Genomic DNA, 23,323 nt, shown 5'->3' with positions numbered 1-23,323 from the left:
GAGGAACTTTCTCAATGACTTCAAATGTCACAAGGGCTAAGCTGCCCTTCTGCAGGAAGAAAATATAGCAAGAGTAAAAATAATTTAAAAGTAATCACTTGAACCCTCTGAGGTTGTAAGAAAATATCACACGCTCAGTACAGCTCTTTCTTTATGCCTGTGTAGAGAGAGGGACTCAAAATACAGTTATTTCAGACAGGAACATGAATAGAAAATTTGCATGGAAATTACTTTGGAAATAATTGAAACAAAAGCAATACAGCTCATAAACATTGAAAAGTTTATTTTTAAATGAGCTATATGGCCCAAAGAGCATATTTTACTCAAGAAAGAAGGAGAAGTCAAAAAAATTTCACTGCACATTTTACTTGCTAAAGGAAATGGCACAGAAGACATTCTTATTGTCTTCTCTACAGCTGAGCATTTTGGGAGGAGGGGTGATAAGGCAGTATTTACTGAGTTCCTATTTTATGTGAGTATCTCAAGTATTCTGACTTATAAAGAACATACTTCAACCTCTACAGTAAAAAGTGCCAAATTTCATATCTGTTCACCATTTTTGGTGAATTGCCAACCTGATGCAGCTGTCCTTAGACACGTGATTTGTTTGCATGGATAATGCAAAGTCATATCCCCCATATCACAACAATTGTGCACACTTAAAATGTTACACATGTTACCAACAGTATGGAAAACAGGAGAGAGCTTTAAGCCAGCTCTCACTTCAGTGTACTAACCCATGAGCCTGAGCTGCAACTCATGGGGGGCTCAGTGTCTGACAACATTGCCACATTGAAATCTCAGCCCTCTAGACATGACTTTATTGTCAGCAGTATCCAGAGATGGAAATCTCCCATGAACACTTTCATATTTCATCCTTAGGAAAAGACTTGTAAATTTTTACTTTTTAAAAGTTTCTCTAGCCCCAGGTAAATGACCTAATTTGTTTCTTAATAACAGGGAGGAAGTGTATGTTTAAACCCTGCCTGCTGATGATGCAGTTTGGTAGGGAAGGAGGTGTTTTCAGTAGAATGGTTATTTGTTCTAAAACAAAACAACAAGCAGTGGTGATCCTGAAGTGGTGATGGACACTAGTCTCTCATGTCTGCATTCAGAGCAATAGTGAAACCCTCAGGGGTCCAGGAAGAAGGAGAGATGTGCATCTTCATCTGTGCTTACCTGCTCACTGGATGACTTGTTTGGTACACAAGTTTAATCCACTGGGTCCACACAAGGTCTCCAGGTTATGGGTAACTGCCCTCAAACCAGCTCATCTGCACTTGCAAATAAACCATGTCCACTTCTGCAGCTTCCCTGATTTCAGTAGCACAGATAAATATGAGTAGTCGAAGAGTTACATGTGCACGGCACAGAGTGAACTGTTACTTTAAGCATATGAGAAAATGAAACAACTCCTGAAGCTCCATTACAATTCAAATACTTTTGACAGAAAAATGCTTGGACCATCACAGATGACAAAAGGTTGTATCAGGGACTAGTTTGGGCAAGGCTTGGATTTTCTTAAAACAATGATCAATCAGTTCCCCAGCAAAGATAGGAACGCTGAAGGTCTGTTTATTGCTTCCTTTGTCTGCTACAGTCTTGTAAAGACTTCAAACTGTAATCTTTGGCTTGCTATGTCAGAGAAAATCCCACAAACAGACACTAAAATAATAGGCAATCGTGTGCTGCTCCCTTTTATGAGCACTGTGCCTCACCCACTTGGTTATTCACACATGCAGCAGTGAGAACTAAGACACCCATCTCACCTGCCTCTTACATTAACTTTTGTAATGGCAAATTGCAGTGCCCCTCACCTACAACAAATCCAGGCAGTTTTTCTTTTCGAGGCTGGTACCTTGAAAATGGAAGGGAAAATATGGGGTAGTCTAAGCAAGCCTGAGATGTAAAGCAGAAAGGCAACGAAAATTTACTTTTGCTTTAGCTTTATGCTGATGTCATTCCAGAGACTGCACTGTTAGTTACTGGACATCTGCACCATCATGAGAACGGAATCCATCTCCCAAGGACAGCTCGCAGTATAAACTGGTTTTACTCCAGGAATCTGGTCTATAAAGCCCTTCCCTTGATATATTTACATGGCTATAAGCAAGTCAGAACATTTTTCCGAGGAGTGAATAGCAGCCAGCAAAAACACAGCCCTAGGCTCATGCTGAAGTGGGTAGGATTTAAAAATTTCTGCAGCAGTTAGTGGTTAGGCACACAAAAACACCCCACCCTTCAGCCCCAGGCGAGAGAGAATATGCCGACAGTGCAGAGTGTACTTCATGCGTCAGGATCCATCACTTGGCTTTGAACAAGATCAACAGATTTCAGGAGAACGAGAGAAGGGGATAATGCAGATGTGCCCTAAGGTGCAATATGTTGACTAACATCCCAGTGACTGAGTGGCAACGTTAATGAGAAAAGGCCTAAACTAGTGCACCCAGCAAACTGTTAAATGGAAGTTTTGGGATGCTCCTGGCACTCTGGAAGAGAAGAACCCATAAAGGTCAAACTGGAGTCTCTAAACCCAAAGCCAGTATCCTTTAATATTACTTTCCACTTAGGCTTTTCTACTACAGAGGATGCCCACAGGGGAATTATAACATGTCCTCGTCCCATCAGTGCCGCTGTGTTAGCACTAGTGCTGTTCTGGAGTTAATACATAGATAATATCTTTCAATTGTGCAGACAAACCGGAGTACACTCAGAAAAAAAACCTATCTGATCACTTAAAATGTCATCACAGAAATACCAAAGAAAATAAAACCAGGAAGCACATTTTCCTACTGGTTTCTTGGGAAAACAAGTTTCTCTGAAGGGAGAAGCATGTTCAGCAAACAGAGCTCAATACTTTTATTGCCCAGTGCACAATTTCCTATGCATTTTTTTCTTGTGTTTTACTTACCCAAAACTATTCTGATCACAGAAGGAATAAAAGAAATAAAACAATGCCATTAAAAGGGCTTAATAAAGACTGTATTGCAATTAATGTGCTACTGTTGCACATACTGGTGAACTTAACTAAACAGCATGAGAAACACTCTACAGTGTGCCATAAACATCCCATATCAATAACATATGGATTATATGTTTTCCTCAAGGGAAGCAGATGTGCAGTTTTTGAGAGGAAGGTTTTAGTCTGACTCTGGTTTGCCATCATTAAGTTGAGGATAACATAATATCCATCACTACTGGGTTTCTGCAATAAAAGTACTGGATAGTCACTGGATAGGGCCTGATGACAGCCTAATTCCCAACTCCATCAGGGGCCTCCAGAAAGGTCTTGAGCAAGTCATGTTTTTGTAGTACTGTGTGTTAATACCAAGTAAATTCATAACTAAATGTGGTAAACACAGCTAAACACGAAACATCAACCTGAACAATATCTTTTATTTGTGTGATTTATGAGTGATTACCCATCAGTGAATACTGATGAAAATATTTCCTTTTCTCTAGTCTTTTTGTAGTACACTAAACTCATAAATCCAACATATGGCACCATCTTTCCATATTCACAGTCCCAAACAACTGTAATCCCACTTGGGGTGGGGCACATGGGCGTTGCTCTAATTAAGAGCCATGATAATGCACAGGATGACTTTTTCATGTGCTATGTTCCTGTAAAATCTTACTGGAAGCTTGCCTGGCAAATGATCTAAAATCTCAAACTTTCTGTTGTTCTTGTGCAACTCATCTGTTAACATGTCTGTACAACAGAGCATGAGTAATTTAAAGCAGGGACCATACTTGAGACTGAAGGAAATACCCTGTGAACTTGGAGACATGCCATCTCAAAGCTCCAGAGTATCTGAGGTCCAACACAGTTGATAAATCTGCAGCAGAAGTTCTATTAGCACTTTTACTGTTGCACTCAGGAGTCCATTTTTAACTCATCAAAAAATTAAAATATTAATGACATTAAATTAGCTGCAGGTCTTAAAAAAATAAATAAGGTGCTGGTTTAAAAAATGCCTCCAAACTGCCTCGACACTTGAGGTGTCATGCCAGGTTTTTTTTGATTGTACGACTTAGCCACATAATCTAAATTCCCACATTTGCTACTGAAAATATTCTTTCTAAATCAATTTCACTGACAGATAAAATCTTATACAAGGAGTGACCTAAGAGCCTCAAGTTCTCGGATTTCCCAAAACAACTTGGTCTAGATGGGCTTTGAATGTTTTGATACTTTTTACTGCAGGAGAGTAAAAGGTTGCTATCATCCCTATCAAATCCTACTTGGAGTGAGTGAATCTATGTATACTTGTGGTCTAAAGCACAGCAACTGCTAATGTGTTACACCTACATTTAGTGCTTACTCACCACACAGTTCAAGATTGTCTCTGATCTCAATACAGATGAGAGTTACACAAGGTGAAGAGAAAATTGAGCATCCTCATCTGTAGCTGTGAGGAGGAACCAGGCAGGAAATGAATGCATTTCTGATACACAAGCCAAGGGCATGATCCAGTGAGGGCATGTGGGTGCCTGTACCCCACATGCAGCTCCCAGCACAGCTGTGTGAGTTGTCCATGGGCAGCTTGGGCCAGTCTGGCTGTGGGAAGTGCTGGAGGAACCACTGGTACCTCATCCCTGCAGGCTGGGAGCTGTCCCTGTTATGGCTTCCACAGCTCATTTTGTAAGTCCTGACAGTTATATTGGAAAAACATTGTGTACAAATTAGTTTTAAAAAACATAAATCCACGTGGGGAAGCCAAGTGTGCAGCATGGAAGGGATGTTTGCTGATAAAGACAGGAAAATCATGTTTGATTCAGGAGCACCTTCGAGCGCCAGAGCACTCTGCAATCCTGAACTGCAGGATGCAGCCACAGCTGGGGCTGCTCCTTGTCACTGTCTCAATCTCCTTGCCTGTTTCTCCAGTCAAGTTTCTTCATTTTCACTTGTCCTTCCTCACAACCAAGACAACACTGCTCAGGTCCTGCTCCTCAGGTACAGATTTTCCCCTTCTGGGAGGAGATAGTGTCTGTGATAAAGGCAATGGTAGCTTGAGGTGAGAGTTGTGGTTCCCTTGGCTGTGCCAAAGTCTGGGCCCACCATGCCATCCATGGTGCGGCGTGCTCCATGCTGAGGCAGGAGCCCCTCTCCCTGGCCCAGGGACACTCCAGGAACACTGTCTTAGAGCCTTAAACTGTATCAGGGCAGGTTTCAGTTGGACATCAGGAAGAATTTCTTCACAGAAAGAACAATTAGATATTGGAGTGGGCTGCCGAGGGAGGTGCTGGAGTCACCATCTCTCAAGGTGTTTAAGGAAAGACTGGCCATGGCACTTAGTGCCATGGTCTGATTCACACGGTGATGTCGGGTCATAGGTTGCACTCGATGATCTCAGAGGTCTTTTCCGACCCAACTGATTCTGTAATCTGTGAGATGGCACCTGGCCCAGACACCAGCCATGGGGTGGGAGGCCTGAGGGACACAGCACCGCCTTGCGTGCCCAGATGCAAGAGTGTACGAGGTCCCCAGGGACACCACACGCCGGGGGCGGCGCTAACCCCGCGTTTGCTGCCCGCCCTCAGGATCAGGATCGGGATCGCGATCAGGCTCCGCGCGCCCGCCTGCCCCGCAGCCCCACAGCGCCTCCCACCGCGCGCAGGCGCAAACAGCCCGCGCCGCCTGGGCGCGCGCCGGGCGCAGGCGCGGTACCGCTCCTGCCCGGGCGGCGGGAGGTTGGAGCGAGCGCGGGCAGCGGGAGCTGATCCTGCCGGGCCGGGCCGGGCCGGGCCGGGCCCGCCGGGATTCTCCTCGCTTCGTCCGCGCCCCGGGGCCTCGTGGTCCCCGAGGGGCCTCCCCTCGCTCTGCAGCCGCTGCGGGTCTGTGCTGTGGCACCTTTTCTGGGGTGCCTCAGGACCCCCCGGGGTGCATCCTCTCAGAACGGGCTCCTCGGGCCTGTGTCTTTGTCGCTGGGTTGCCCAGCCTTCGTCCCGCTTCTCTGGGGGTGGAAAGCTGGCTGGGGAAAAGTTTTATTGAGTGTTAGTAGAGCCTTAAGTTGAGAAAGTGAAAGGAGTGCGTTCTGTTGTATAACGTACTTATAAGCAGGAAAACTGAGGACGTAGCTTCATAGACTTGGTCAGAGTGAAAAATCAAGTAAGTAGCGAAGTGGAAAATTGTCTCTTCCCCTTTTAACCCAGGTTTTCTTTACTTAGTGAACAGACTTATTTTTCTGTGTGGTGAAAAGCATCAGTGCTTGAAAATGCCAAGGGTTCTTAGGCTGTGATGCTGGGGAGGATTTTAAGAGTGCAGGAGATCTGTGAACGTGCTGTTAAGGAAGAGCATTGTCGAAGTATTTGTTGTACTTATGGTCATTGGAAGATTAATCTGCATTAGAAAGTAAGGGCAGAGAGGCATAGGTTTTAAGGGGTTTTTAAAAGCTATCTATTTAAGATAGCTCTTAGGTTTGAAATTATTTTGCTATTTACTGAATTACGTGTTTGTGACATACTGTATACATAGGCATAATGTAGGCTTTTGCTTACATTAAGAAATAATATTGATAAACTTCCATTGTATTTAATGGATGCTGTGAGCTTTCTGTTTAATTGATGGATTACTAAAATACCCAATTAACTGGACTCTTTCCTGAGGTCTGGGGCTTTTTAATGGAGTTCCGTATGTTCGGTTTCGAACAGCTGGGGGGGAACGTTGACTTGTAAGATAAATGAGGACCTGCATCCTTTGGTAGAGAGCCAGGAAGAGCCGGGTTGCTGGGTTATTAAGGCGTTGGCATACTGAAGCTTTGGCATTTTTCACCTCTGAAGAGGAAGCCCCCCTCGTGCCGGTCTTGTGTTGCCCAGTCACTTGTTTGCAGGATTTTATTCCTGAGAGGCTTCTGTTCCAAAACTCCTAATTGCAATTTGCAGGTGAGCAGAGGTGTAGCTGTCGATTTTCCAGCTGCATTCTGGTCATTAGCAGGTGCTTCACAAGTGCTAAACTAAGTTAAACATTGCCAAATCGACTTGCAGTTGGTTCGTGCTGGGAGGGGTGACTTTCCACTTTAATTAAAGCACTTTTCTGAGCAAAAGGGGGATGTTTACTGTTAGTCAAAAGTTCTACTTGGGTGAGTAATTACTTTTTTAAGCAGCATTCCCCAGACGGATCAAATGATAAAGTGGATTATTTTCACAGACCTGGATACCCAATTATTTTGTTCTGCAGAAAAATTTGTTTATACATGTGTACAACAAATCGTCCTGGCTCCCAACAATCCTTTTATCGCTGCTTGGGATGCAGTTAAATGAAAGGACTGTTTCTTAACAACTGACTTAGGAACTATTCCTTTGAGTTAGACAAGCAGTAAGGGTCATTCAGGTTAAGAAAATACACTTTGTTTGGAGTGAGCTTTTTTGATGAGTTCAACGCTTCAGGATCTGACCTTGGATTTCTAGGCAGACACTTAAAAGAAGATGTCAAATAGGAAAAAAATTTACAATGGATAATACCTGTAAGGCTTTTTATAAATATTTTTCATCTTTTAAAGAAAAAAGTCTGTAGAGCTTTAGGAGTGAGGGAAAAATAATATATAAAATTCATGGTAAGATACTTTGTGGCAGTTAGTAGTGTCTTGCATCCTCTTGAAGAAAAGTAGTTCGCAAAGGAAGATGCTCCTTAGCACATGAAACAGTTGTGAAACTGATGCAGACACCTTTTTGGAACATGCTAATTAGAAAATAAGCCTTAGAATTTCCTGATGGAGCTTTTTACTCATTTCTGCAGCCACATGGCTCATTATAATCACATGAAAATGACACCATAATTCATTCTGTTGTTTAACAGAGACTGCTATCCATCTCGAGATGGAAGAACCAGTGCTAGATAAATTGCCATCTCTGTGTGATACTCCAAAGGATTCTGGAGCAGCACCTCCACGGGGGACTAGTTCAGGGAAACAGGTATGGAAACTTTTGCCAGTAATGTGATTCTTCACAGTTAAAGAATGCTTGTGAAATAATCAAGGAGTGAGAGGTCACTGAGATAGTGCTGGAAGGCTAAAGACAGGTACCTTATAACCGTAGCTACAAGGTTGTCCAGGTAAGGAATGTGCTTGGTACACTTTGCTCTGAATATGCAGATGTTTGCTGTGAATACCAAGTGATGGAGCAACATAACCCAAATGCCATACTAATACACTTAAATACTGTTTAGGGTTTGTGGTGGGTTTTTTTGTTTGTTTTAACCTGTCATGTTCAGCTTTCTCAGATCCTAGTTTTCTGTGTTGCTGTGCATGCAGGATGACTTTCTGTAACTTCTGCCTGCACTGGAACAAAGTAGACTGCTTTCAGTTTGTATGTTCTCCATAGTGCTGAGCTCTGCTTTGGTCTTGATCCTGGCATTTGTTATGGTGATGCTGTCATGCTCAGCATCCAGCTCTGTGCAGGACAGGCCTAGTTTGCAAGTATTCCTTAACTGATCCCACACTCCTGTATTTTAGTGTATTTCTGGACGTAAAAATGTTGGACACGTTATAAAAAATAATTGTTAACTTATTTCGGAGGAAAAAAAACTTTTTAAATGCTTATCAGTGAAGTATCTCAAAGCATGAACAAGTAAAAATTATACAGATATTTGTAATATGCTCAAGTAGAATACAGATGTTTTACACTACTGCTAATACAGATGTATATGTGTAATAAGATGGAATAGCAGAAAAAAACCATTAAACTAGAGGGGGAAATTGAACTTGATAGAATAGATTCAGCCAAGTTTGAAATATGCCATATTTCTTCTACACAAAGACTAGATAAGTAGGTTTGGCTCAATAGAATACAGGATTTGGTCCTAGAAAATGTGGGGCTACATCTTTCCTTATCTTGCAGTTGCGTGTGCAGATACATGTGGAAAGAAGAATTTAGCTTTGTTCCAGTTTGTCAAGGCTATAGAGAGAATCACAAAGTCTGGCTTTACAATGATTGTTAAATATATTACATTTTCTGTATCAATACTAACCAGGTAAACAGTTATTTGAGATTTGATCAAAATTTAAGATTATGCTGACCACCTGCTTTTGTTTGTTTGTTTTTTAGCAAATGAGTGCAGCTCTGAGGGAGCGATTACGGAAAACAAGACGTTCCTTTAATGCCAATTTTACAGCGGCAAAGCGGCTCAAAATAGACACTGAAGAAAAAGACTGTGCTGAGGCTGACACAGGGTGCCTGCCAGTGACAAGTACAGATTGTTCCAGATTACAGGATGGTCCTGAAGACCTTGAAAGAAACAGCACTGCACATGCATGTTTCAGAAGTCCCTCAAGAGAGAGTGATCCCAGTGGATCAGCAGAGAATTCAGATGTGCCACCAGTTGATCTCAGTCAGCAACAGTCCCTGGAAGAAAAAGTTAGGCTGGTGAAACAAGTGCAAGAGAAGGAAGAATTACTTCGTAGGCTCAAACTGGTGAAGATGTATCGATCCAAGGTGAGGCAATACTGACTCACTGGTCTTTTGGGGTGTGTGGTGTTTGCGTATTGTCTCAGTTTTAGGCATTTTATAAAAATATCTGCATGGTAACAAACCTTCCCACGTATCAGCAAATGACAATTTTTTTGTTTTCTTTTGTCCCAACTGCAGAACAACCTGTGTGAACTGCAGGCTTTGATAGTGAAATGGAGAAGCAGCACCCAGCTGATGCTGTATGAACTGCAGTCGGCCTTTTCTGCAGATGGCAAGAAAGTGAGTCTCACTCAGCTGATCGATACTTTTGGATTAGAAGACCAGTTATTGCACTACAGCAGAACAGAAGAAGATTTTGTAGATGCATAATCTACAATTGCAAAGCTTTCATTAGACACAAAAGCAGAAAAGACCAAGTGAATTCTGATCATGTCAGAAGTGTTGATCAGGCAGTGGACTTGATGCTTTGGGGTTAGGAGGTTTTCTCCAGAGAAACTTGTAAAGCTTTGTACTTATATACAGTAGGCACTGTAAAAGGCATTACTTATTGGAAAAGATCAAACTTTTAGTGTTTTGGAGAACCTGGCTTAATGACTTGGTCAGTTAATTTTTATTTAATAAAAATAAAATGAGATTGTACTTTAACAGGTAGAAAGCAGTCCATTCTTTGGTTAGTCTTTGTATGGTTACTTCTGTTGAAATAACTCAAATTGTCATTTCTGTTTGTGTTCAGATGGGGAAGAGTTCAGTTTTTTTATTCATAAATACATCCCCATTTTACAAATGTCTTCCTGCTACCAGTCAGCTAATGAAGGCCAATGACAGGATTTTGTGGGTTAAGTAAAGATAACTAGTTTTCATGATGTTAATATTCTGAGGCTGTGATAAGATGTTCTTGCTGGCTTTAATTGTTACTGAGGGATATGTGCCACAATGCAATTGCTTTCAGGTACTGGTCCAGACAGTCACCTTCAAGGCCACTGTCTCATAATCATTCTGCCCCAGCCTGAGGTAATAGAAGGGAAGGCAAGAAAATTGCAACCAACTTTCTACTCTACTACTACGCTTGAGAGCCAAGGTGTTTTCTTTCTTTAAATAAATAAGAAAAATAAGGCCTTGTCTAATGGGATTGCTTCAAACACAGCATCATAAAGCTGAACAAAACTTTACCATTTAATTTATTCTCCAATAAATGTATTTTTCAAAAGCTTTTTTATCTTAAGTTGAAATTGCTTATTTTCTGATCATGGCCTAAGCACAGAGCATGATGACTTCTGCCTGCTTTTATATTCCTTAAAATCACTGCTTGTCAAGTGTAACAATACATAAATCTTAACTACTCTACAACTCTCCCTGCTATGAATCTTGTTTTCTATGTGATCACATTCTTTATTGATTATACGTTAACTGTTTTGTTTACAAGTGGCATATCCTATTTCCTTAATAAGGAAATAATTCCTTAGACATCTGAAGGGAAATAAAATCAAAGATCATACAGACCCTTTTAACATTGATATGGCTCATTAGACTTAAATCTGTACCTAGAACTTGCTCTTAAGAATACTGACTGTTGGTGTCCACAGAGAATTAATGCAGAACAACCTTTATGGCCAATCACATTTTGAGTACTGAAGCACTATTTCTTCTGCTTCTTTAGGTTTGTGAAGAAAGATGATGGTGCCTGGTGCAGGGGCCAGTTATCTTCCCTGAGATCCTTGGCAGATTCAGAACTCTGCTGCTTCTAGGGAAGTTTCAGCAGGAAGAAAAAGTCTTGCAAGAAGCAAGATGTAATTAGCATCCTTACAGATCCCAGTTAGAGATGGTAAAACAAAAAAGGAGGTGCTGTACAGGATCACAACAGAAGTAGTTTTTTCTTACAAGTGTAGAATTTTATTAAGCTAAGGTATCAAAACTAGTGCTGCTCTCAAAATGGAATGAGCTTAGATATGTGAATTTATGAAAGGAGAAGAATTATTTCACACCATGGGAAACAGGGAAATAAAAAGTGAGAATGCCTGAGTAAGTAGATCAGGCTCTAGCAGTAGTTAATTTTATCACAGGTTCTTTATTTTTCTTAGGTGTCTTTGAGGGATCTGGCAGGAGAATAGACTGCATCAGTGCAAAGGGGGGTGGGAGATGCCAGAAGCTATTTCAGGAGGCCAGATGCTTCCAAACCTGGTTTTCCTGTGATTCTGCCAGTGGCAGCAGCCACAGCTACTGCTGGCTGTGGGTAATTATGCTGTGAAGGCACAGCAGCTTTTGGGACTGGGCCAAGTAGCACACATGGCCCTGACGAAGCGCATCTACATCTTCTCAGCAACCTGCACCTGGGCCATCACAGGTGTAAATATATTAAGTCAAAGCCACAGACATGAATTTTAGCAGATGCAATTTCAGAGATTGCTTGCAGTACTTCAAAATGTTCTACAATTGCATATTGCAGACAGTGGACATACAAATACACCTGTTCTTCTCAGTCCACAATTTCTTGTACCCTTTGTTTTCTATAATGAGCTATATGGTTTATATAATGAAACCAGCAGAAATAAATCTCATCAACTGAAGTATAATGGGGATAAGACCAGGTGTGAAATACACAAACCAGACAAAAATGCATCTTTCAAAGTGCAGTTATTTTTAAGGAAATTACAGAAGAAATCTTTTCTGGAAAGAAAAGTTCAGGGAGAAAAATTAGCTTTCAAAGCTCTTTTACTTAGACAAGACCATGGTATTATAGATCTACCTGGACTCTGTTTTTTATATATGAGGGGGTGTTCTTGTTCTCAGTATTTCAAGTTCTGATTGAAGACTTGCAAACTCTTCTTTCTGTTCCTTTATAAGATCCCGTAGGTTTTTCTGCTTCAAAATCTCTTGGTAACGCTGCTTTGCAATCTTTTCAGAAATATCCCGTGTGTCTGCATAAAACAAAATATAAGGGTTAGCCTGTGCTCATAGGGGATGTGTAGTCTATATTTATATTGTACCTGTCCTGGGGTTATTCCAAATTCTGTATAAAATAGGCAAGCATTTTAAAGAAGGCTCACAGCTGGGCTTAAAAGCCTTTATAGTACTGAATAAAGGAAAATATTTCAAAAAGGCACTGAGCATACTTGCTTTAGTTTCTAGCAAGTACCCACTGTTTTGAAAATCTGTAACTTTTCCTCTAGTGGAAAGATCTCTACAGTTTTTCTAACAGCAAATACCATTCTCAACTCCACACTACTTCCTCTGTTCCCTTGGAAGGGTGGAAAGAAGCATGTTGAACAGCTCTGTGAAAGAACGAAAGCATGTTGTATAATGAAGTTACTAATGACTATAATATTTTTACTTGAATAGTTTCAGGAATTTAGTCAGCTAGCTTTGGTTAGAAGAGGCACGATCTCCAGGTACACTCTTCAGTGAGCAGTGTTAGGTTTTGGTAGGAAGGACTCTGCTAACTGCGCTCATACAGGAATACACAGGCACTCCTTGTCCTTCAGCTGATGGTGGGGAACAGGACTGCATAGCCTCGGAGTTATTTTCTGAATGTTGTTCTTTGCTTGTGACTTTAAGTGCTTTACTGGACTCACCAGCTGCCTCAAAGATATGCCTCCTTTCTGAAACAGAGACAAGCATTTCCTTCAGCTGCAGGCTCAGCTCGTAGTTCGCTTCCTCTTTTAAACGGATGCTCTTCTTCAGCTCTCTAATTTTTTTCCGATGGTTCTTCACATTCTTCTCGTGCAACTGTCCATTTTGAAATCAATAAAGCAAATACATGAGGTGATAAAAAAAGCTGTTCAGACAAACATGATGGAAACATAATTTTAAGCACTGCGTTGTAGCTCAATAAACGTTCATGTATTTTGATTTGACTGGTAGCACATTCTAAGCTTGACTTTGTATGGTGTCTTTCACATGCTGTATCTCAGTATGTTTATGGAGATCTAATGTAAGGACCAGCCAAGAAACCAAGAGGTATGGGTCAGGGAGAGAGATATTAAAGATAAAACTTGAAAGGAAAAGAGAGGAAAGGAAGTCAATGGAATCAGTGAGTTAAGGAAACGCTCTTGGCTGCTGGGAGCTGCTGAAGAAAGGGTTGTTGTGCTGAAGCTGATGGATGGGCTGTAAAGGGACAAGATAAATACTAAAGCTTGAAGAGGAGGCTGCTGTCAGCTAGTGCAACTTGGAAAAATTTAGTGGAAACTCTTAAAAACAAGGATAATCATAATTTGAGGGATGAAATAGATGAGGGAGCCAACAAATCAGATTGTTGTGTGTGTTATTTTGAATACAGGGGGGTAGGGATATTATGAATAGGCTGGTGCTCCTGGAGAGAAACATTTATCAGTAAGGACTGAAAGAATGCCTCATTAGAAACGGAAGAGTGACTTTTATGAGCAGTGCTGTGTAAGAAATGATTAGAAGATCTGCATTCAGATGTTCAGGACAGGAAAGCATTTAACTCCAGTAGCAGAGCAAGTAGATGTCTCTCCATAGGGTTGATCTCTGCAGCAATTCATGTATGATGACTGCTTCCAAAGACTTTAGAGAACTGCTGCTGTAGCCAGCACAGCTCAAGTTGAAGAAACTGTTGAAAGCCAGATGGACAAATACATGACTATATATATATTCATCTGTGTCTGCTGTTGTGGCTGTACTCCAACAGTCCTTGAGTTAGCACGCACTCATCAACTGCACTTATTTCTTATTCCTTACAAACACCTCTTGCTAATGAAGGCAAGGAGTTGCATTTAAACTAAGGATGTGTCTCAAATGTGGTGGTTCCCTTAGGATTTACCTTATCCATGAAACGAAGAGTCTCCTCCATCCCTGCAATGTGCTGGGCGATGTGGCTGCCGTAGTTCTGCACAGTTAGGAACTGAAGAAATAAAACCAGAAAGAAATGATCTTATTATGCCAGTTCATTCTTAACAATTCCACACTTCTATAAAGGCTATCATACTGTGTGAAATGCAAAAAACCTAGAATTCTACAGTGGAAAGCCTTACTAGTGATCATAAATGGACATCGTAAAGATATTCTTGGACACTGTGAATAGTAGACTGTGCAGCTGTTAAAAAGAATGTTATCTGTCATGTGTTAATGGAAACAAAGACCAAACAAATTTGTTGAGATTGTCAAAAACCCCAAGCTATACTTTTGCTTATAATGCAATCTAAGCTTACATAGCTGGAGGCCAAAGTGCTATACAGTGTGTCTTTAGGCTAGAGAGGAAAAGGATTATTTTCTGTCTCTCAGCTTCCTAGTAATTCTTACTTCTTTTATTGTTCTATCTGCATAGTAATTGATATTTCAGAGAATTTATTGTTTTTTTTTTCCTTGAGCACACTGCTACTAAAATACCTCTTTATCAAATGAAGAATGGTACCTCTTTGGAAAGCTGTTCTGTTGTGCTAGTTGTGGAAGTCCCTTGGTTGTATTCAGAACCAGCATTGTGGAGAGCAGCAAAACAAATGAAGACTGAGCAAAACATGTGGTTTGGATTTTCTTTTAATCTTTTGATTGAATCACAATATCCTTACCTGCTGTCCAACACTTCCTTTTCTCCGTGTTTTATAGCTCTCCCCACTGCAATATCTCCAGCTTTCCTATCCTCCAACATCCTTTACTTCAAACCTTTATGCCCCCAACCTCGTCACCTCAAGATCCTCAGATTTGCCTGCAGTCCTCTACATCCCATACTGTGATACCCTCAGGCTTTCCCTACAACCTTGCTTCTTCCTCCCTTCTTCTCCCAGTGGTATCCTTGGCTCGCTCCCACAATCTTTACCCATGTTTCCTGGCCTGCCAGCTGGGCGTGCTCAAAGTTGTGTGGGTGCTGCCTTGCCGGCCGGCTGCTCCCTCTTGTCTGCCAGAGATGGCAAACAATTCCCTGTCATTCTGCTGCTGGGCCAGCGAACGGCAGTGAGTGGGTGGGACTCACTGAGGCTCCTGTAGGAACGCTCAATCTGTTTACTGAGCAAAAGTTACAGTATTTCTGTGCGGTACCAGATGGGGGCACCTCAGACCTTTCATTTAAAAAGGATGCTGATCGATTTTAAAACATCTGTGCCTCGTGGCTGCAAAATCCTAAATCCTTACTCTTGCCAATTTTGAAACACTAAGAGTTAAGGCTAATTTTGCCTTAATTTACACCTCAACATCTCAAAGAATTTCATCACTGATCAATTTAATGAGTAAAGCTTCCCTTTGAAAGCTGAATTGTTGACCTATTAGGCATCACATTTCTCTGTTACAGTAAGAGACTTACGAGATACAAATGATCTTTCTTACCGGTACAGGCAGCATAATTTTCTGCAGTCAAAATATATATTAGAGCAAGCAACTCACTAGCTGGCAGTCTTTTGAAATAGGTAGTATTACAATGTCCCGAGCCTTCTCTTTCAGATCTTCTATCTGCATTCTCATTTTCTTGTGCTCCCATTCCAGCCGACGTATCCCTCTAGAGAAGTCTTTGAATTCTATTATAGCAGCAATTTTTTTTTCTCCTTGAGTCTGAAAAAGTAGATCAATCTTAATTAACACATTTTACAGATTATGGAATAATTGTTTGCAACAAGATGGGCAAGCTTCCAAAGTTATAATTTTAGTCAGTTAAACAGGCTATACTGCAGTCTCTTTCCAGACTTTGCTCCAGATGGTTATCTTTCATGGAAATCTGTTCCCTTTTATGCCCTGTGTCACAGCCTTGGATCATAGAAGTAGATGAAGAAAATGACAACTAACATCTCTCTCCATCTTTCTATCTCCATCTTTCTACCTTATATAAGAATGGGAAAGCATTTTAGGTCTACAAAATATAGGTATTTTACTGTTGTTACTGAAGGCTTCGTGCAGGAGCAGCAAAAGGCAATTTTTGTACAGCTGGAATGTCTAAAAAAGACTGTTTTAAATATCATCAGCAATTTCACCTTACATAAAAAAACTGTATTAATTTTTTAAATCTTAACGTAAGCTACTGTTCAAATGCTTCTTAACATGACTATAAGTTTGCCTTGAGGGAATTTTCCACCTGGTGTCTAGGATATTAGAAGTTTCTATTTACAATATATATGTGATGGTGTGTCCAGAAACTGCTGCCATTTCATTGATTTGAAGCGTATCGATCAAATATCAAGAAAGCAGTTTGCACTGCAATCTTTACATCCTGATAAGAGACATTAGAGAATCCTTAATAGTTTCTAGATTACAATTGAGCCTGGTGGTGTGTTGTAATGAAATGAAAGTAGACATCAAACTGGAAAAAAAGCAGAGCCCCTGAAGGACAATGCATTGGTTTAAAAAGTTTAAATTTCCTTCAGATAATTACCGAGATAGAGCAATTCAGTTCTTCAACAACACTCTTTTTAATGAGAATAGCATCAGAGTAGTCTGGGATCTCAGTATTTTCCAATTCCACCTGTCCTTGTTTTAGCACAAACTGGACAGTCAAATTCTGCTGAAGTTTCATCTTCTTCTCCTGCAACCTAAAATGGCAGAAAACAAAAACAGTGTTTAGTGATTTCAACAGGATTATATAAATATTTATATTAATTACCAGTAAGTGGTGTGTTCATATAGGGGTTAGTCCTTGACAGCTTGTCTTCTGATTGCTCCCAAAGTAACTACAAATATGCAAATTCTGGTGTGTGTGTATATATATATATATACATGAAGTTTTCAACCACTGGATTCAGTTTACCATACTCCAGCAGATGTTCTGAGAGAAAGTGTTGTTACTGAAAAAAAACCTTAACACCAATTGAAAAGAAAACAGAAGAGACTTCCAGCCAGCACCACTTTTCTTGTATAATTTATTCTGGGAGTTGTTCTTGAATGATAATGAATGTGAAAATTATGTTATGTACATGAAAAATGGAATATTGCAGGTCCAAGCAGCAATGAAACCTAGATAAAAGAGTGTTAAGAACACAGGTGTGTAATTCTGTTTGTAACTTTTGGTTCTGTGTTGGTGGAGCACTAAAGTGTAGCTGAACTTAAGAAAAGATGCAAAATTACCAAGTGAGTTCATTGAAAATGTTCTCTATTTGTGACTTCATCTTCTCATTTTCATCCATTCTTCTCTGGAAAAAGGCCTGAATCTCTGCCAGTGTAAGGGCCTTCCTTTTCACCTAAGCAAGCAACATTGTGACAGTCTGAATTTTTCAGCTTTGTCAGTACGTCAGGACAAGCTTCTTCAAGAACAGAGAAAATAAGTTCTTTAGAAAATATATGTATATATAAATATGCAGCCTGGTACTTTGAGAATCCCAGAATGAGACACAGAGGTTACAATCCTTACTCTCTGCTTAGAAAATTAGTCATTCTTATATGCATAGTTTATTCCCATGAAGGGAAATCATATTTCCTTCTCTTTTGGTAAAATTTCACATATCTCTTTCTCTGGATAATTCAGATTTACACCTTCATGTTTTTATACTGAACAAACAGATTGCTAGAAATTTTCAGAAACACCCTTCATTAAGAATTGCTCTTTATATTTTAGAAAAACATGAGAATGCACTGGTGTAAATGCAGAGTGCTAATGGGAGAGAATGACTCCAACAGATGATGGGAATCAAATACCTTATCATTTTTTTGGTACGGATAGAGAAAAGGAAAATTATCTTTTTATTTGTAATGAAACAAAATCAGGGTCACAATTATTCTGATCAAATATGTCCATATTAATATCCTAATTTTTCCTCTGAAGAACAACTACAGCTAGAATTAGACTAAAGGTTTCCCTGTTGTTTCGAATTGAAGGTGGCCGGAAGAAACTTTCAAAGTCAAATGGAGTTAATATATTCTGCATTGTTATTTCATCACTAGTTTGACCGTACACGAGAACTCCACTGAAGTTTAAGAATCAAAACTATCAAGAAGTATACTGGCAAAATAAAGAATTTTACATACCAGCTCCTCACTCTCCATTTTCTTTCGTCTAGCTAGACAAAAATTTTTCCATATAGACTGCTCTAAGCCTTCAGGCATATGCTCAGGACTATCCAGTTCATCCATGGCTTTCATTAAAAGGTTAAGTGCATCTTCGTAATCCTCAGAGCCTGAACAGTTCCCATATGGATTAGGTGTGTCAAGGAGCATTTCTGTCCTTGGGCTCCTAGTGCACACACACAGCACAGACAGGATTTACTTTTTATTTTCTCTTGCATAAATGAAGGTCACAAACAACAAAGAATGTTTCATACTCTCAATCTCTTGCAAAAAGCAAATAGGTAACACTGTATCTTACACAAAATAAGAATATATGGTCTTGAGACCTGATGATTATTTAGATTGCATTTAAAATAGATTTTGTGGAGTGAATACGGAAATGTAAATACTCAAAACAGCAATTGTTAGTGTGATGGGAAATCAACCATTGTTAACTATCCAGTAAAAAGCAGGAAAAATAATTTAGACTATTGAAATAAATAGCATTCTCATTCTTGGCTCACAAGAAATATTAGTGTTTAAGCAATGGAATCAGAGGGGATCTTACTTCGGTCGATGCGTGTAAAGTCGGTAAAGTTCCTCAAGGGCATCGTCAGGTGTGTCAGCAAACTGCTTTCTAAAATGACGTTCCAGAGTCTGGGGTGGGACAGAGGGAAGAAAGCTTTCTTGTTACCACAATACTATTTTTTTAAAAAAGCATCAACCTGCCCATATCTCAGAAATACAGAATATGGTGATCTTCCACGCAGTCCCAAGCATCATGGGAATCTGGACTATTCCATACATTCTTCTGTGCACACACTGTCCTCCACTGCTTTATTTCAGCATTATTAACTTTAATAATAAGCAAGTTGACCAGAACTCCTGCTTACAGAGAAGTATGTTCTTCTCATTATCGAGACACAACATTAACTTTGAACTTCTGTACCTCCTTATCTTTCTCGAGAATCTCACCTTCTCTTCATCTACTGCATCTTTATAGGTGCCTGTGTAAGCATCGACTTTACTTTTTGCAGTCAGGACTGTTTTTGCCTTCTTGACCTATAGCAAAATCAAAAGATTTCAGGAATGAAATTCAGCCAGCAGAAGCACTGAATGGCTATTCCTATACAGTGATGAAGCTGACACTTCCTTATTTCTAGAGAAAATCTTGTGAGCTATTTTTACTAACAATATAGTGCCTTCTTCAGGGGTCACTTATAGACACTGCTAAAAGATGATCAGGTGTGAAATTAAACTAGACCGCTGCTTAAGAACATAAGAAATTTGTGTTAGAAATACTTTACCGAATGTAAAGACATATGATGACATTTTTTTTTCACTTGCCATAGAGATTTCCTTTCATGTCAACCCAGGTAAGACCAGTCAAAAAATCTCCAGTGTTGTTCAGTGGAGAGTTCTTCATTTTAGAATGCTATCTCCCCATTGTCATGGCACAATTCTGCTCTGTGTCAGGACTAAGGTCATCTGTTTTACTGAGGTTGTTAAATGCTAATACTCTGCTGGGGAAACCATTTTGTTGTATTTGACAGTTTGCAGGGAACAAAAGATATATCAATGGAACCATTTAGTAAATTTAAAAAAAAAAGTATTTTGAAAAATGTAAGCTGTATAGATTTTGCTTGGATAATTTTAAAACTAGGTCAGCCTATTCACTGGTAGGGGCTAAATACTTGCTTTGGAATCCCTCCCTGTAGCTCACAGACAAAAAGGCTGCCTGCAGCTCCATGCACAGTGCTCTGTGCAGGTTGAGTAGGAGATCTGACATGGGGAGGCATTAGTGTATTATCTGTGGACTCATCAACAGCTCCATGAAGACAAAGTAGGCAAATGGGATATTATTGTCCCAAGAGGCAGAACCAACCTGCAGCCTACCACAGTAAGCACTTGTATTGAAACTCAGACCTACCACTTGTGCTCTCCAGTCTTTTGTTGACTTCTCTATGATTTTGAAGGGATGGGTAAACTCTTCAGGAGATTAAACTGGTTGATAAAACTATAAGCACTTTGTACTCCATGGTAAGTTCTGCTTCCATGGTCAGATACTCACACGCCACCTCTGTCTATGCAGACACACAAGCAAACACAACTCAGCACGGCCTTGGCAGGCACTGGACACCTCAGTGAAAAATGTGATGGCATTACACATTGTTTTGTGCATCTTCCTATCATAAATACATCATAATTGGTACTTCCAGCTTGATACTGGACACTAAAAAACAATTTACGTAGCAAGCAAATAGCAATATGTCCTTCTGAATGTATGGAATTTTACCAAGGAACTCCAGATGAACCAAACCAAGTATTTATTGAAAAAACCAGATCTACTTATAATGTATGTTACCTGTACAAGTTGTAGAAAAATCAGTGACCCTGTAAATTGTCAGGAAGTCCTTTATGGCAAGATTTTGATTTGGAAACAGCAGACTTCACAAGCAACTGTACCGTCAATATTATACTTCTCTTAAGAACAGCATTCTAAACGGTAACTTACTTTTTCTTTCTTCTTTTTTATAAGGCAATTATGAAGTCCAGCTTCTCTAGTGTCCAACTCCTCATCCAATAGTAAAGCACAGGTGAGACTGACTATTTTGAGCTCTTCCTGTGAAATTATTGTAATAGAAATGTTTAACATTCCTGCTGCACAGAGGCAGAGATGAAAAATTATTATTCTTTGCAATACCTGGTAGATGACCATCTCTGATTTCACTTTCCTTTCAGAGAGTTTGCAGACAGTCTCATCAAAATTTTGTGTTGTTTCATGGATAGAAGCTTCAAGTTTCTTCCATTCATTTTCCAGTGTCTGGGGAAGGAAAGGACAAGAACAGCAATATTACATCTGAAGGAACAAAAAATCTCTGATATATCTATATTTATATCTACATATATATATATATGAGATGCTGGAGAATGCACAATATGGAACTGTATACTTCAGCCAAAAGGCTCCAGAAATTATTTGCTTGGAAAGAGAGTGCCAGGCTACCAAGTTATGTAGTTCAAATACCACTTTGAAGAATACATATAATTGTATTATTTGTGTATGGCATCAGCAACTCTGGGAATGGAACCTGAAAAACACATTTTAGGAATACAAGTATTCCATTTGTGAAGGAAAGTTACCTTTTTCAGATACCCCAGATTTTGGCACGTGTTAATTGGTATAAGTGGAGATTGACTTATTCTATTGTCTAAGGTAGGATTTATTTAATATACCACATGATCTTTGGTCTGCATTTGTTCTTCGTTTATCCTATATATTAGTATTCATTTTTAGAACTTGCTCCTGAGAAAGATCAGAAACTTTGCTCATGAGCACTGTGAACAAAACCACTCCTTTCTCATTTTAATTTACTTTTTTATACTCTTCTTTTTCTTCATTCAGTTCCTTGACTTTTTTCTCATATTCTCCAAATATTTTCTTTTCTTCATCACTCCAAAGATCTTCAGGCTTGGATATAAAAGGAGGTGGAGGAATATTCTGGAAGTATTAAAGAAAAATAGACTTAAAAAGCAATATTAAGTCTATGTCAGCACACAAACGAACTATAGAATGCATCAAATTTAATGAAAGGTATTTCTTAGAAAGGTATAAGCCTTAAGTCAAAATAACATATACATTCTATTGCTTTGATCTGTTACTTGCACCAGTAGTTTTGCTGTATATATATTGTGCTATTCTCACTTATTTGCTTACAGGTATTCACTACTGAATTTTGTAAAATACAAGTATTTTGTACTCAAATATACTACTGTCCATATAGGATATACCACATTTTCTGTTTCAGAACCCCAAATCTAACTCCATGCTAACTTCTAAGTGGAGTCCTAATTTTCCAAAACAGAGCAGTTCCAAGGTAGTGCTTGGGTCTGCCCTCGCCTTTTTCTGCAACACTTCTTCCCATTCTTTTCTTCCTCTACTACTGTACTATCTGTATTTGCTGAGTTAAATGGAACACAGTGTTTTTCTGTAAGACCAAAGACATGGATAATAGACCCTTCCCCTAGGCATATAGTTGTTGTAATGCTAATAGTAGATTATGTTCCTACAGTATTCCACTGTGATAGAGACAGGTGTTGATGGGTAAATCATATACAGGCAGTAGAATCTTGTGGTCTCCTTTGAATCCAGTGTACAGTCTCTTATGGAGTCTATCTAGTCATAATGCAATTCTCCAATTCTCCAGCTTTCTTCTGTCACTTAGGTTGGAAATATTCCCTTGTTGAATTTCACATTACCATAAGAACCCACATGACAGAAACACATCTCACCATTTTCAGGATGTCTTCCTTTCTGACTTCCAGCACTCCACCCATCATGTCATCAAGAGCACGCAGTCTGTCATCGTCCTGGCAATGACCACAAAGAAATATTTTCAGGTACAAAAGGAAGTGTAGTAATTGCAAGTTTTGGGGAGGATCGTAGTGTTCACCTCTAGATCCCCACTATGATTATTCAGTGTGTCACCAGGAGATCACAGTTACAGGATCAACTAGGTTGGAAAAGTCCTCTGAGATCATCGAGTCCAACCTATGACCTAATACCACCTTGTCAACTAATAATGCAATAATGCTCTTTGGTGATGTGTGTGAAATATGCCAAAAGTCTCACAGTGAGCCTAATGCTCTGTCTTTTCTTCCCTCAGCTGGTCTACGTAGTTCTGATTGTAAATAATAACAAGAGGGAAAAGGCACACATCATCATTACCTGCCATTTCAAATTTATTTTCCCATGCTACATTACTGGAATATTCCAGTGTGGCATTAATTAAACAAGCCTAACCAGAGACAAAGGCCTATTCAGTAAAAGGACACTACTTTAATTACCGTAGCTGCAAGGCGTTTTTCCATTTCAAGCTTAGCCAGCATTTCTGCTCTTTCTTTCTCCTCTTGAGTCAAGTATTTCTCAGCTTTAATCTGAAGGAAGAAAATGGGGTTTGTATCAGGGTACTTTTCTTCAAATTTGATCACATGTGGACTA

General features: G+C 39.7%; 2 protein-coding genes across 11 annotated transcripts in view; one reads left to right on the top strand and one right to left on the bottom strand.

The window, feature by feature from the left end:
• The first annotated feature begins 5,651 nt into the window (after positions 1-5,651).
• On the top strand, positions 5,652-10,053 carry SFR1 (SWI5 dependent homologous recombination repair protein 1). Of its 3 annotated transcripts, none has more exons than XM_032694407.1 (4): positions 5,652-6,112; positions 7,799-7,914; positions 9,046-9,432; positions 9,586-10,053. In XM_032694407.1, the coding sequence occupies exons 2-4, from the start codon at positions 7,819-7,821 to the stop codon at positions 9,775-9,777; spliced, it is 675 nt and encodes a 224-aa protein (XP_032550298.1). In that variant the 5' UTR covers positions 5,652-6,112; positions 7,799-7,818; the 3' UTR covers positions 9,778-10,053. The 3 variants fall into 3 exon arrangements, with proteins under 3 accessions (XP_032550298.1, XP_032550300.1, XP_032550299.1); XM_032694409.1 differs by lacking the exon at positions 5,652-6,112 and adding an exon at positions 6,747-6,885; XM_032694408.1 differs by lacking the exon at positions 5,652-6,112 and adding an exon at positions 6,747-6,937.
• Positions 8,950-23,323, bottom strand: part of CFAP43 (cilia and flagella associated protein 43) — a 44,104-nt gene continuing 29,730 nt past the window's right edge. For 5 of the 8 annotated variants that reach the window (XM_032694398.1, XM_032694401.1, XM_032694402.1 and 2 more), the window contains 14 exons: positions 23,170-23,259; positions 22,615-22,692; positions 21,698-21,823; positions 21,026-21,145; positions 20,837-20,944; positions 19,297-19,383; positions 18,890-18,978; positions 18,304-18,508; positions 17,407-17,519; positions 16,718-16,874; positions 15,739-15,903; positions 14,186-14,266; positions 12,978-13,131; positions 11,273-12,323 (listed from right to left, as the gene is read on the bottom strand). In XM_032694398.1, the coding sequence (XP_032550289.1) occupies positions 12,166-12,323; positions 12,978-13,131; positions 14,186-14,266; positions 15,739-15,903; positions 16,718-16,874; positions 17,407-17,519; positions 18,304-18,508; positions 18,890-18,978; positions 19,297-19,383; positions 20,837-20,944; positions 21,026-21,145; positions 21,698-21,823; positions 22,615-22,692; positions 23,170-23,259 (1,731 nt within the window). In that variant the 3' untranslated portion in view covers positions 11,273-12,165. Of the gene's footprint in view, positions 9,343-11,272; positions 12,324-12,977; positions 13,132-14,185; positions 14,267-15,738; positions 15,904-16,717; positions 16,875-17,406; positions 17,520-18,303; positions 18,509-18,889; positions 18,979-19,296; positions 19,384-20,836; positions 20,945-21,025; positions 21,146-21,697; positions 21,824-22,614; positions 22,693-23,169; positions 23,260-23,323 lie in introns of those variants that run through there. The other 3 variants (XM_032694399.1, XM_032694400.1, XR_004358221.1) reach the window with 3 other exon arrangements.

Source organism: Chiroxiphia lanceolata, chromosome 8, assembly GCF_009829145.1.
Source record: "Chiroxiphia lanceolata isolate bChiLan1 chromosome 8, bChiLan1.pri, whole genome shotgun sequence".
NCBI classification, from domain to species: domain Eukaryota; kingdom Metazoa; phylum Chordata; class Aves; order Passeriformes; family Pipridae; genus Chiroxiphia; species Chiroxiphia lanceolata.
The sequence above is the reverse complement of the archived record's forward strand: the minus strand, read 5'-3'. Positions and strand labels throughout refer to the sequence as shown.